This window comes from Drosophila montana, unplaced genomic scaffold, assembly GCF_035044405.1.
Source record: "Drosophila montana isolate Dmon_TW-CO22-7 unplaced genomic scaffold, ASM3504440v1 contig_3438_1, whole genome shotgun sequence".
NCBI classification, from domain to species: Eukaryota; Metazoa; Arthropoda; class Insecta; order Diptera; family Drosophilidae; genus Drosophila; species Drosophila montana.
In genome coordinates this window covers 617,069-630,248 of record NW_026998322.1, presented here as the reverse complement: position 1 = coordinate 630,248, position 13,180 = coordinate 617,069, and the positions used below count along the sequence as shown (strand labels likewise).

The window sequence follows — 13,180 nt, the reverse complement described above, 5'->3', positions numbered from 1 at the left end:
ATCCTGAATTATAATTGATTTGATTATGTGCTTAAAACCACATCAATGAATAATTCCGGTTCAGGAACCTAGTTCCGTATATCGAGTAACCGATGCTAACTTGACACGTAAAAAACATAGGCTGTTTAATAAATTCATTTGTTTATTTCATTTGAGAATTGCATAGAATTGTTGAACGAATGCAATATTAGTCGATGCTAATTACCTCGCCAGCTTTTGTCTCCTCCAGTTTTGTGCGTTTGCGTTTAGTTGGACCCGCATCCTCCTCGTCCGAAGAATCTAATATTTCGGTAATATCCTCATCATCCAATACTTTGCTGGGCTTTCGTTTGGCTGCCGTTTTCTGTAGGCTAACCTCAGTAAGTTTATCTGTTGCCTCCGTAACAACCTCTTCAACGTCATCGTCATAATCATCCTCCTCGACTACCAGGCAATCATCATCGTCGTCGTCGTCCTCGACTTCCGTGGGTCGACTGCGTTTTGAGGTGGAGGGACCATCGTCGGTTGCATCATCACCATTAGCTGCACGCTTTCGAGAGCTGGGCTCCGTCTCGGCCTCCGCCTCTTTAGGCTTCTCTGGCTCCTCCTTCGGTTGGAGCTGACTTTTGTCGGCAATCACCTCAAACAGGACATCGTCACGTTCGGCATCGAAGTGCGCTATAATAATGCTCAGCTCATAGCTCTGGAAAAAGTCGTCGCATTTGAGAATAACGCCATCCACAATGTTCATGTCGCTTAGCAGCTTCTGCTCATTGCATTCGGTTTCTCCCTCCTCCGAAGATATGACAATGGAGCCAGTGGACTCCAATGTCACATCTGGATTGACCATATTCAATGTTTTGATGAGCACCTCATCACGGAATGCTTTAATTTGGACACGTTTAGTATCAATGCGCAAAGTGATGGCTGGATCACTGGCGCACACATAACAATTTGGATTTGGCTCCGGGAAAAAGGCATCCGGCACCAGAAATTGATTGCGTCCATTGAGACGTAGTCGGGCGTAGACCGCCTTGCACTGCTCCCATTTGGCCTGCAGAACGCTGAAAGCGCGAATCACCGAGATGCCGGCCGTTATCGCATTGGTGGTGGCAATGGCAGGAATAATGTTGCCAGCCATGGATTTGATCTCAAACCGTGACTTGCGCTCGATCTCAAAGATGTGGGATCGAACATTGGCACAGGCGGCCACAAAGTCCATAGCCGGCTGATCGTCCTTATCCCACACTAATGTGTCATTGCCCTCCAGTTTGAGAAAAGCAGCGCTTAGTTCTTTGAGCGCATTGGCAAAGACATGGGCGCATTCCTCCACGGTCCAAATCTTGTGATGCTGACGCGCAAGCTCCTGGGCATCAGAGCTGACACCGTCGGGCAATAGTGTATCCCACTGCACAGGCACAGGTGCCTTGCGCGACTTCCAAAGATTCGACATGCGCAGCAAGTAGTTGATGTCCTCGTTAAAGAACTTGTTGAACAATTTGGCCGCATCGTATTTGCAATCCTTGGCCCATTGTCGCGTATTGATGCGCACCACGTTACCATTGGCGTTGGGAGAGTCTGTCTCTTTCTTATTCTCGTTCACGTCTGCAGCATCACCGGCAGCGTCTGCGTCCTTAACTTCAGCTGCGCCTTCCTGTGCCTCTGGATCAGCAGCATCGGGGGAAATGTCCTCATCCTCAACAGATTCACCAAACAGCTGACTATTAGTTTAACATGTATAATTAATATTGAATTAATTAAAGAGAGTAGAAGACACTTACTTGAAAAGATGCTTGGCCCAGACAATGCAGTGAATAGGCTCCGAAGGCGTATTGCGTATGGTGCAGCCGGGAAAGCTTCGTTGCTTTTCCTTGGGTGTGCATTCGTAGCACTGGGTTAGGCCACGCTTGATCAGCTCAACCTGTCCATTGTAGCCGGAGGTGCCGCTTTCAATCAGCGGCACATCTGCATTCAGACACATGCGATTCACATGATTTCGCGCCGCTCTGTTGTCCAAGGCGCTGAGCACCACGTCGAATTTCTTGAAGAAATTGACGCCGTAGTCAGTGCTGCAAATGAAAAGCAGGAATTAGCTAATGGTATACAATTAATAAGGCATATACTTACGACGTAACGCTGTCATGATAGGCAGTTATGTTTGCATCAGGATTAAAGCTGAGGGCGCTTTCACGAGCAACGCGTGCTTTCGACTTGCCCACATGTTCGCGATGGAAGAGGAACTGCCGGTTCAGGTTACTCAGGTCAATGGTATCCAAATCGATCTGTATATGAAAAATAATGAATTAGTGAATGAGGAATTGAACCTCGAATTTCAACTTACAATTTCGATTTCAGTGAAGCCGCTAAGCACAAGGTTTTTAAGCACTTCGCAGCCAATGCCACCTGCGCCCACAACCAATACTTTGGATTTTTTAACCAATTCTTGTAACGTTGCGGGCAGAACGCCGTCAATTGCTGCAGCCATTATTTATATTTTATTTAATTCTTTCTCACTTATCGCTATGCAAAAAAATATAATTCGCAAATGACGCCGGCAGTCACACAAACACACGTACATTTGTTAAAAACAGTGCTGCAAAACGCGAATAAGTATCGTACACAAACTGTTATCGAATTTCTATTCTATCGGTACAGCTGTTGATAAAATATCAGATTTCAAATATTTCTACACCCGGTCACACCGCTTTAATTGATTATAGTTGTAGCTTGTGTGTGTGTTGTGTAGAAGCAGAAAACGGACGTTTTATATTTTAAGTGCTTGTTTATGCAGCACGACAATTGCGCGTCAACTGCAATTTAAAAAAAAAAACACTTGAAATTCAAATAAATTGTAGTTCTTGCTGTAGTAGTCATGGCCGAAGTGCGACGCAGAAAGGCAGAAAACGAGGCGGACGATGCTGCTGCTGCAGCCGCAAGCAGCGCAGCTGATTCTTCTGATCATGTAAGTTATCCAGGCCAATAAGACTGGAAATAAGCTGAAATTATGGGTATACACATATAGCTGCACTCTCGTGCATCGTCTCCAAAATTTTCATAATTCATTGAAGCGCAAAAAAGAAGCGAATTGTATGTATACCAACACAACAAGATATCTACTATACACGTATGGTTGTACGTGTGCCTTACACAGTGTGCAGTGTTTTTGTTATTCTCTGACGCACAAGCAGGTGGTAAAAGAGCGCCCACCAGAGAGCCACATAGAGAGCGAGTGAGAGCGCTAGAGAGAAAAACCAATAACAATGTACTGCATACACAAATACACACAAATGCATATATGTACATATATACAACAGTGACAATAATAAGACCCCGGCTTGCGGAAAACAAATCCAATTAGGCGACCATTACGGAAGCTTCCGAAGGAACTACCCAACCGCCTAGCGAGAATTACCTCAGCATGCTTAACAAGATGCTTCCTCTTTTAGGACGCGCCCTCTGTCGCTATGGCAATGATAAGGTCCCAGTCTTTCCAGCCAGAATAATTCCCATTTGCGACTTTCTTATCAGACCCCGCCAATATTTGGCAACACAATTTAACACGCCACCCCAAACAACCAACCACAAGCAAACAACGTGGGACTTGGATAAATTAGCGAAATGTTTCGTATCTTGTCGGGCGCTTATACTGCGCGCTGTATAGCAGCAGACGGCATTGGACTTTGAATTCGCACATTTTTAATTTTATTGTATTTCTTAATGTTTGTTTATCGCTTTGATGATTGAGTGGCATTTGGTTTATTTGATAAAATGTTTGCAGGTCGATTCGGAGGAGGAGAAAATACCAGAGGAGCAATTCGTTGAGGAGCTGGCCAAGAATTTACCCCAAGGCACCGACAAAACGCCAGAGCTATTGGACTCGGCTCTCAAGGATTTGCCCGATCGGTATGTGCAAAAATTGATTCATATTTATATTATTTATAAGGCCAGAGCGCGAATGAAATTCCAAAAATATTCCAATACAGCTGTTTGCATTCGGCGCGCAAATAACACAAATTAACAAAAATAGAATTAGAAACCACAAATATTTCTTTGAAAGTTAAGTTAGGTCAAGACAATTTACCATAAAAATGAGAAAATAGTTAAACCATAGAAAAACACATTGAAACACGCATTGAAAATGTTGTAGCACAGTGTAAACTGTTTCTGTTTATTTATTTATATTTTTGTATGCTGTTATTTTAGATGGAAGAACTGGGTCATTCGCGGCATTTTCACATGGATTATGATTTGTGGATTTGCATTAATCATCTACGGCGGACCATTGGCCTTGATGGTTACGGTTCGTTTGCGAATGGAAGGGTTTACAACATTGACACACAATTAACCACTTACCCACATTTGTAGACGCTGCTCGTGCAGGTGAAGTGCTTTCAGGAGATTATCTCAATTGGCTATCAAGTGTATCGCATACATGGCCTGCCCTGGTTTCGCAGTCTGTCCTGGTACTTCTTGCTTACCTCCAACTATTTCTTCTATGGCGAACATCTAGTTGACTACTTTGGCGTAGTCATCAACCGTGTGGTAAGTGCTGTCGCATTTTTTTTTTAACTGCAATCACAACGTTATATGTTTATTTTCTTTGTTATGCAGGAATACCTTAAGTTCTTAGTCACCTATCATCGTTTTCTATCGTTCGCACTGTATATAGTTGGCTTTGTTTGGTTCGTGCTCTCGCTGGTGAAGAAATATTATATCAAGCAGTTCAGCCTATTTGCCTGGACGCACGTCTCGCTGCTAATTGTCGTCACACAGAGCTATCTAATTATACAGAATATATTCGAGGGGCTTATTTGGTTTATAGTGCCCGTTTCGATGATTGTTTGCAATGATGTCATGGCATATGTTTTTGGTTTCTTCTTTGGACGCACGCCTCTCATCAAGCTCAGCCCCAAGAAGACCTGGGAGGGCTTTATCGGTGGTGGGTTTGCCACCGTTCTCTTTGGCATATTATTCTCATACATTTTGTGCAATTACCAATACTTCATCTGCCCCATCCAATATTCCGAGGAACTGGGTCGAATGACAATGTCCTGTGTGCCCAGCTATCTGTTCACGCCACAGGAGTACAGCCTGAAATTGGTAAGACACCCTAACACATCCACACACGCCTTTAATATGGCTTCCTTAAAGAGTATTGATTTGTATACTAATCAATTGCAATTTCAGTTTGGTATTGGCAAGACAATGAATATTTATCCATTCATATGGCACTCAATCTCGCTGAGCATGTTCAGCTCTATAATTGGACCCTTTGGCGGTTTCTTTGCCTCTGGCTTCAAACGCGCATTTAAAATTAAGGTGAGTCGACATACTTTCAGCGCATTTGTTTTTTTTTTTTAATATGTTTGTGTGTTTAGGACTTTGGTGACATGATTCCTGGCCATGGCGGCATTATGGACCGCTTTGACTGTCAGTTTTTGATGGCCACCTTTGTCAACGTTTACATCTCAAGTTTCATTAGAACTCCATCGCCGTCAAAGCTCTTGACGCAGGTTCGTTGCACTTTTTAAGATACATATATTTCCATAACTTAAAAAACCCATCTTTTACAGATTTATAATTTAAAACCGGATCAACAATACCAAATTTATCAATCGCTAAAGGACTCACTTGGCGACATGCTTAATTAAAATATTAGACAACAACAACTGTTTGCTTTAGTCGTACGTCTCTACATATATATACATATATATATATTCATTATAAAAAGAAATTTATATATATTTATATATATCTATATATATACATACATATTTATATCCGTATATGAAAATATGGCAAGCGCCATACAGATGTTGTAAGGGCCCCCAAAAATGATTCAATTGAATCGAACACTATGAATAGTTTAAATTTTTTTTAACATAATTTTTGTTATGTTTTTAGTTATAGTTTAGATTTTTGTTGTTATTACAATTTTAAGTTATTTCTTTTACGATTACTATTATGATAATGGCATTATATAGTGCAATTACAATCCGTTTACCGGTGATTTGTTAAGCGATTCCATTAATTTTAACGAGCCCTACGATCGCGTTATGAGATTGACCTTTTACCAAATCGAATTAAACAGTGGAAAAAAATGCTTGTGGAAGCCGTCGAAAGGCAAAGCAACAATTATAACGATGATGAATTTAATGTTTGTATGTCTGTGTGTGAATTTACAATATATATATATATATATATATGTGTGTATATATACACCTATATCTAGTGTATATACATACATGTATGTGTGCTACTTTACTTACTATTAATTGAAAAAGATCTACGCCTCCGAGCCGAGATTAGTCATGCCAGAGAGACGCGCTTAGTTTAGATTGTGAAATGTTCTTTAGTAAATATTTTAACTTAAAACATAATTTTTGGATGAGCATTTGAGTTGTTAACTAAACAATATACGTACGATCAAGTATCTAAAGACTTTCAATTTATGTTATGCTTATTCTTTCTAGTGCAATAATGTTAGTCAAATATTGTTTTATTTTCCAGTGATCAGAACAAAAACTTCATATATTCAAATTGATATGCATTGCAAATTTTTGTTGTGCATATATGTATATGTATATATTTATATATATATATATATGTGCATGGACATATTTATTTATATAAAAATATATATTTAGTTCCTTTCGGAAATAAATATCATTTAAACGAGAAATTCCGTTGACTCATTCAATTCAAATTAGAGTTGGGCAACTGTTTTAGATATAAGCCAAGTCTCTATTGATGTTACAAAAACAAATTAATATTAATAAAAACAAACTATAAATAAACTATTTGTGTAACGAATAACAAATCCTGTTTCAGGGTGAAGAAGATGGTAGAAAAAGGGCAACTTATTTATAAGCTAATGTCTACATATATTTCGAATTGCAGAAATATGCTTTGGCACTTTGGTGGTGTACTTATGGCAATAGCAAATTTGAATTGCTATCAGTTGGACGGCGGCGCAGTGTCATCAACAATTTCGATTGGCTTTACTAGCATTTTGCCTATTAGTGATCGAGGCAAATCCTCAACATCGCTGCGCTCCAGGTCAAAGTATACTCCACGTTTGCGCGCATCGTCCAGCAAATGACGCCATATCTTTACAGACTGTTAAAGCAGACACATTTAAGCCAATTACTATCAAGTTTATGCTTCTAATCCTTACCTGCAGATCATCAAAATTACCACAGATTACTAGGCAGCGTTGCGGTCTAGTGATGGCCACATTAAGTCTCTGGTAGTTGGTAAGGAAGCCGACGCCGCGCGTGCGTGCATTCGATAGGATGACGATATCCCGTTCTTGGCCCTGATACGCGTCAACGGTCTGCGGTGTAATCTTCATGTGGCCGGGTATCACCTGACTAAGCGTATAGCAATGATTGCTGTAAGGAGTAATTAGTCCATAACTAAAGCGTTTGGCGGGCATCAACTTGTCCATCTCAATAAGCAGCTTTGCCACAAAACGTGCCTCCTCATCGTTGCTAATGCTTCGACTGCTCGTATCGTTAGTGTCCCGGGTATAACTCAAATTGATGACGCAGTAGGGAATAAAGGGTGAGATCAGTCGCTCGGTGCAGGTGGCATTGACCAGCTGATTATCGTAAAAGTAACTATTGGGCCATCGGCAAATCTCTGGATGCATGCGGTACTGCATGCTTAGCTTAAACACTTTGGTGTGCACAAAATGATTGCCTCGAGGTTTTTCCAGCTGTTGTTTCAAGTTGCGCTGAATGCGATCAAACATGGAATTACCAAGGCCAAAGTCAATTGCCTTCTGGGACAGCACAGTTGCAGGCAACTGCTGGGTATCACCCACCAGCACAAGACCACGTACACCAAAGCGCAGCGGCAGCAGGGTCCAGGGCTCGGTGCACTGTGTTGCCTCGTCAATGATGCATGCATCAAAGTAATCAATAAAGGCGGCCAGCTTAACGCAGCTGGAGAGCGTAGTGCAAACAATATTGGCGCGTTGTAAGCACGCCATGGAAAACTCGTGTTCTTCGCGGGGCGTCAGAGGCGGCTTCAATTGCTCTATTATCAGGCGCAATTGTCTCTCTTTGGAATTTAGCTGTTGCTGCATGTAATTAATCTGAGCAGGAAGCTTTTTAAGTTCAGCAATTTCCGTTTCCAACTGCTGTTGCTGCATAGTAAGAGCCTCAATATGCTCGGCCGACAGACGCTTGCGTTTCTCGGCTAGCTTCTTGCCGAGATAGGCATCCAGCGAAACGTCTCGCACATTTGGGTCCATTTTCTCAAAGAAACCAAACCGCACGAGCTCAAATTGTGAGTGACTCATGGCCTGGCGGGCACGCTTCAAATACAGCGTAATATTATCCACAGCAGCGTTGCTATGTGCACATATTAGAATCTTGCGGTCAAGCGTATGGTTACTGCTGCCATACATGCACTGTAGCGTGAGATTCGAAATGACCACGGATTTGCCTGTGCCGGGTGGACCCTGTATTAGCGTTATGCTAGGCGTCGAATCGTCGATCAAACGACTCCAGGTGCGCTGACAAATGTCCATTTGATGGTTATTTAGTCTCTTGAAACCTTTATATGCCGCTGGCTGCAATAGTCTGTTGTCATAGGACAAGACGTTCTCGCTGGGCTGCAGTATGCGCTGGAACAACGGCGAGCGACCCAGCAAATAAATGGCATTGAAAGCGCCCATTTCAACACGTATATTGTCCACCACAGGGCGTACAGTTAACGTCTGGCATGAGTTAAGCACATCCAAGCTGATGTTCTCTTGCAATATCTCAAAGCATATCTCACAATTGTTGCCTGTAAGTATATAAAAATGATAATACCATGTATGTCTTTAATTAAATATGCCTACCGGCTATGCGCTGAATGCGTGCAATCGATGCAAACGTCTCCTTCAGCTTTTTGTCACAGCTTATGGTGTACAGGTCAAATCTCTTGCCGAGCTTCTGATTGTCTACAAAATATAGAGAAGACATTATCAAGAAATGCATACGCAAGATGGATAAACTGACTTACATCTGGTGTTCAGCACGAAGCGAGGTCGATTTCGAGAGTTTGCATTCGAAATGTTATACAGATTGACTTCAAATGTGCTTTTGGAAATCTTGTAGTCACGCTCTATGGTAGAGATCAGCTCCAATTTCATCAGGGGTATAATAATGCTATATTAAAAACTATATAAATATAATGGGACATTTGTATCTACTTTATCTGAACTTACTCTCTGTACTGTTTGTAGCTCTTGAACTCATTTGGAATGGGTATTAGGACCTCAGACTCGGCCACCGCGTCGGCGCTGCGCAATGCTAACCACTGATTGCCCCAGTTAATAATGTTGCCCATAATCAAATCGGTAAAGTTTTCCAATCTACCCTGTGCTTGTGACCATGCGCGACGCTCCGCGTATGTGCTAAGTGTAACCTTCTTGGTATCCTTAACACCAGCTACTTTTCTATAAGCACCTTCAACCCGTTCAATTATTTTGATTTGTATATTGTCGTTGAATCGGACATGTCGATTGCTTTTAGCTCGCTTTTCGCGCTCCTGGCGCAAATCAAACTCGCGGTCCATGTCAGCGAAAGTAACACGATTGCAGGTTCTTTTATTACGCGCCCGTTCCGCCTCCTTGCGCTCGGGCGGACGACTATAGTGGGTGGGCGGACTCTTAACTAAATCGGCGGCATTCAGCTGCTGGGAGAAGGACTCTATTGTGGCACGACGCTTGTGCGTTGGCTTCTCAGGCTTTGCCTGCGCCTTATCCAGCTTGGGCTTCTTTGCTGTTGGTGGCTGCACGCCTTTGGTGAGAAATTCTCCACGGTTCGAATTACCCAGCGTGGGCACGCTCGTTGGTTTACGTTTGCGTTCATCGGCGCGGTCAGACGCTGCGTCCTGCTTTGGCTTGTCGGCAATTTTTTTCAGCTGCTCGCGACGCTTCTCTTTTATTTGTTCACACTCGCGCTTCTTATCCTTTGGTTTTTGATACCATTTCGCTTTCATCTCCGCTTGGTATTCCACTGAACGTTGTCTCTCCAGAATTTGATTTCGGCGCTCATTTTCCTTGCTTGCAGCTGAAACGCCACGCAATTTGCCACGGTTTTTGGGCAAATGTGGTGCTGCAATCACTTCTGGCCCCCGACTATTCTCTGTAGATACCGATTTAGTAATGCTTGTCGCGTCCTCTGAGTTTGCAGGCGAGGGCACGGGACGTTCCATGTAGCAAGACTTGGACCTGTTCAATAAGCGTGCGCTGAGTGCTTTCTTGATGGGTGTTACCTGGACTGGAGCAGGTATTATTTCGTCTGGTTTTGTTGGCACTTCTTTCTTTTTGTCTGCATTTTGTGTCTTTGGCGAGGACATGGGGCCTTCAACATAACAAGATTTGGACCTGCTTAGCAAACGGGGGCTGCATTTCTTTATGGGTGTTTCGGGCCCTGGAGCAGATTTTGCCGGCAGCTCCCTCTCTTTTTCTGTATTTGTAATGTTGGGTATCTGCGGTGGGGACGGCATTGGAGATTCCATATAACAAGACTTTGATCTGTTTTGCAAGCGAGGACTGACCCTATTTGTGGGTGTTTTAAGTTCTGGTGCAGGCATCTCAGCTGGCACTTCGAGTTGCTTGTCGCGTTTTGGTCGCGTTGGCGAACCCAAAGGACTTTCCATATAACAAGATTTAGATCTGTTCCGCATGCTCGAGCTGCTATTTTTAGCGGGTGTTTCAGTCTCTTGCTCAGGTATCTCAGCTGGCAAGTCTTCGAGTTGATTGTCGCCAACCGTTTCGGAATGTTTTGGTCGCGTAGGCGAAGGCAAAGGACTTTCCATATAACAAGATTTGGATCTATTTCGCATGCGCGAGCTGCGTTTTTTGGTAGGTGTTTCAGTCTCTGGTTCAGGTATCTCAGCTGGCAGGTCTTCGACCTGTTTATCGGCTACCGTTGAGTTTTTTTGTGGTCTCGTTGGCGAAGACAAAGGACTTTCCATATAATAAGATTTGGATCTGGTTCGTATGCGCGAATTGCTTGTTTCCGCGGGTGTTTTGGTCTCTGGTTTAGTTATCTTAGATGGCAGGTCCTTGGCTTGCTTTTTCTCGACTGTTCCCGTCTTCTGTGGCCTCGTTGGCGAGGACAAGGGGCTTTCTAAATAACAAGACTTGGACCTGTTTCGCAGCCGCGAACTACGTTTCTTGGTGGGCTCTTTGGCCTCTGGCAGTGGCTCAGTTGCTTCTGGCTTTGTTGGCAGCTCTTTAAGCTGAGAGCGTTCCGAAACAGTTTTGTTACGCTTGCGCGGTGTGGACGTTTTCTTTGCTGCTTTCGCGCTGGCTGCGGCATGCTGAACACTGGGCACTAAAACTACCTCCAATTCCTGCCGATTGTCTTCAACGACAGCAAGAGGACTGTTTGCCAAGTTGTCCGTGCTATTTTGATGCCGTTGCGACATGTCGATCGATTTCAGACGCACGCTGCATCTGCGCATCTTGGGTTTTTGCGGTGTGCTGCTGTTAACTGGAATAAATGGTTAGATATTCTTAAAAAATGCGGCGAAATTCTATTTACCAGATAAAAGGGCCGACAATTCATCTTCGCTACTGCTGCTGTCAATGCGCAGCGCTTTGGATTTACGGCTCATAAAAATATTTTCCGAAAGCTGAGAATCGTCGTCATCATCTGGAATAGGATCATTGGCCTGTCCTTCAACATTTTTCCCATCATCCAGTGGATAAACCTGGGACATAAGATTCTGAGTAAGCAGCTTTGATGACCAATCGGCTACTTTGCTGTAGAGCTCGTCGTCTTCGTCCTCAATGAGTATAATTTCATCGTCATCAATTTGAGTGGCTATTTCACTTTTAATCCATGAAGCTGGAGGCAGAAATTCTTCGTCGTGCAGGTCGTCAGGATCCGCATCACTTAGATCCGCCGACCCGCCGGCCATTTCCTCTTTCATTTCGCGCAGCACAGCTTGCGACATTGCAAAGTTTTCATCATAGTCATCCTGGTAGTCACCTATAACTATTTGATCTTCTCCTGGTGATAAAGGAGGTGGCGGTGGCGGTGGCGGTGACATTACTGGGTTTTCAGCCTCCTTTTCGGGCAAATCTTCGCCCGTCTGGTTAACCTCCTCCGGCAGCTCAATTACGTCGCCGTCGCGTATTTTTTCGCCAGTTGTAGCAATGTTGTTGTTGTTCAGCTGCTTGTATACATACGGATTTATTTGAAAAACCGATTCAAGCAAATCCTCATCAGGCTCGCCGAAAATGTTCTCAATCTCTTTGGTTGCCTGAGACAGGAGCTCCTGCTTCATCTCTGGCAGCTTTGGCAAATGTATTGAACGATGTGAAGTCGGCTTTATTGGGCTCTTATCAGCTGCATTATCTTTGTTGCTGACCTCTCCATTTTTCAGTTCGGGGTCCTCTTTATTGCCCTCCTTGGCCATTTCTGTTGGTCTTGTCGGGGTTTGGTCATTATCTTCATCATCCGATATGACGACAATGTCCTCTTCATTTGGACACGTCTTTTTCAATTGAAATATAGCATAATTTGGCGGCACAACATCGTGCGGTGTTTCAATTTGGACGCCAAGACCGATTCTATCGCCGCAATTAAGTTGCTGCGTATTTACTTCGAGCTTGGACTCATTTATAAACACGCCATTCAATGCGTTCTGTTGATAGAAACCCACCGAAAATGTACATATTTGTCAACAATTCGTTGTTAATGAAATAAGACGCTTACCAACTGCTCCAGGATAACGATATTTTCACTGTTTACGATAAACTTCGCATGTTGTCTAGACAGAAAGTCATATTCCTTTAAAACAATCTTGCAGCAGGAGTGCCTGCCCACCGAGTTGTCGCCAGACTGCAGAATCAGCTTTTTACCGGTGCTTACATGCTCCAGGTACCAATAGCTCCCTCGTGCATCCATTGCGGAAGTGCACTGAGCTGCAAATGCGAACAATTATATTTCACCACACAAATTCTGGTCCGAACTGTAATGCCAAAACGCTGCGCTCAACAATATCAAAAAGTTAGAGGACAATGTGACCATAATGAACAATTATTTTAATACCTAGGATTCTAAATCTCACGATTTAAAAAATATACCGCCAAATATTATTATCGCTATTATTGTTAAAATGCTTGCTTTTTGAGGCATGCTAACAAAGTATTGACGTTATTATTTACTATATTTATTTGGGGCTT

At 43.1% G+C, this 13,180-nt stretch overlaps 3 protein-coding genes across 4 annotated transcripts; 1 reads left to right on the top strand and 2 right to left on the bottom strand.

Annotated features, from left to right (window-relative positions):
- Nucleotides 1-124: 124 nt before the first annotated feature.
- Nucleotides 125-2,552, bottom strand: Uba2 (Ubiquitin-like activating enzyme 2). The gene is made up of 4 exons (XM_064691530.1): nt 2,321-2,552; nt 2,107-2,261; nt 1,761-2,048; nt 125-1,700 (listed from the first exon to the last, which is right to left on the bottom strand). Exons 1-4 carry the CDS (start codon nt 2,462-2,464, stop codon nt 188-190), a joined length of 2,100 nt encoding a protein of 699 aa, XP_064547600.1. The 5' UTR covers nt 2,465-2,552; the 3' UTR covers nt 125-187.
- A 133-nt stretch (nt 2,553-2,685) lies between these two features.
- On the top strand, nt 2,686-6,427 carry Cds (CDP-diacylglycerol synthase). 2 transcript variants are annotated; one of them, XM_064691532.1, is made up of 8 exons: nt 2,691-2,941; nt 3,758-3,882; nt 4,183-4,279; nt 4,345-4,521; nt 4,591-5,079; nt 5,167-5,298; nt 5,358-5,492; nt 5,553-6,427. In XM_064691532.1, the coding sequence occupies exons 1-8, from the start codon at nt 2,852-2,854 to the stop codon at nt 5,628-5,630; spliced, it is 1,323 nt and encodes a 440-aa protein (XP_064547602.1). In that variant the 5' UTR covers nt 2,691-2,851; the 3' UTR covers nt 5,631-6,427. The 2 variants fall into 2 exon arrangements, with proteins under 2 accessions (XP_064547601.1, XP_064547602.1); XM_064691531.1 differs by having other exon boundaries at nt 2,686-2,941; nt 4,591-5,298.
- Nucleotides 4,592-12,995, bottom strand: Setx (Senataxin). Its single transcript, XM_064691529.1, has 7 exons — nt 12,711-12,995; nt 11,532-12,639; nt 9,203-11,480; nt 8,998-9,143; nt 8,834-8,935; nt 7,157-8,778; nt 4,592-7,098 (listed from the first exon to the last, which is right to left on the bottom strand). Exons 1-7 carry the CDS (start codon nt 12,900-12,902, stop codon nt 6,937-6,939), a joined length of 5,610 nt encoding a protein of 1,869 aa, XP_064547599.1. The 5' UTR covers nt 12,903-12,995; the 3' UTR covers nt 4,592-6,936.
- Nucleotides 12,996-13,180: the final 185 nt, after the last annotated feature.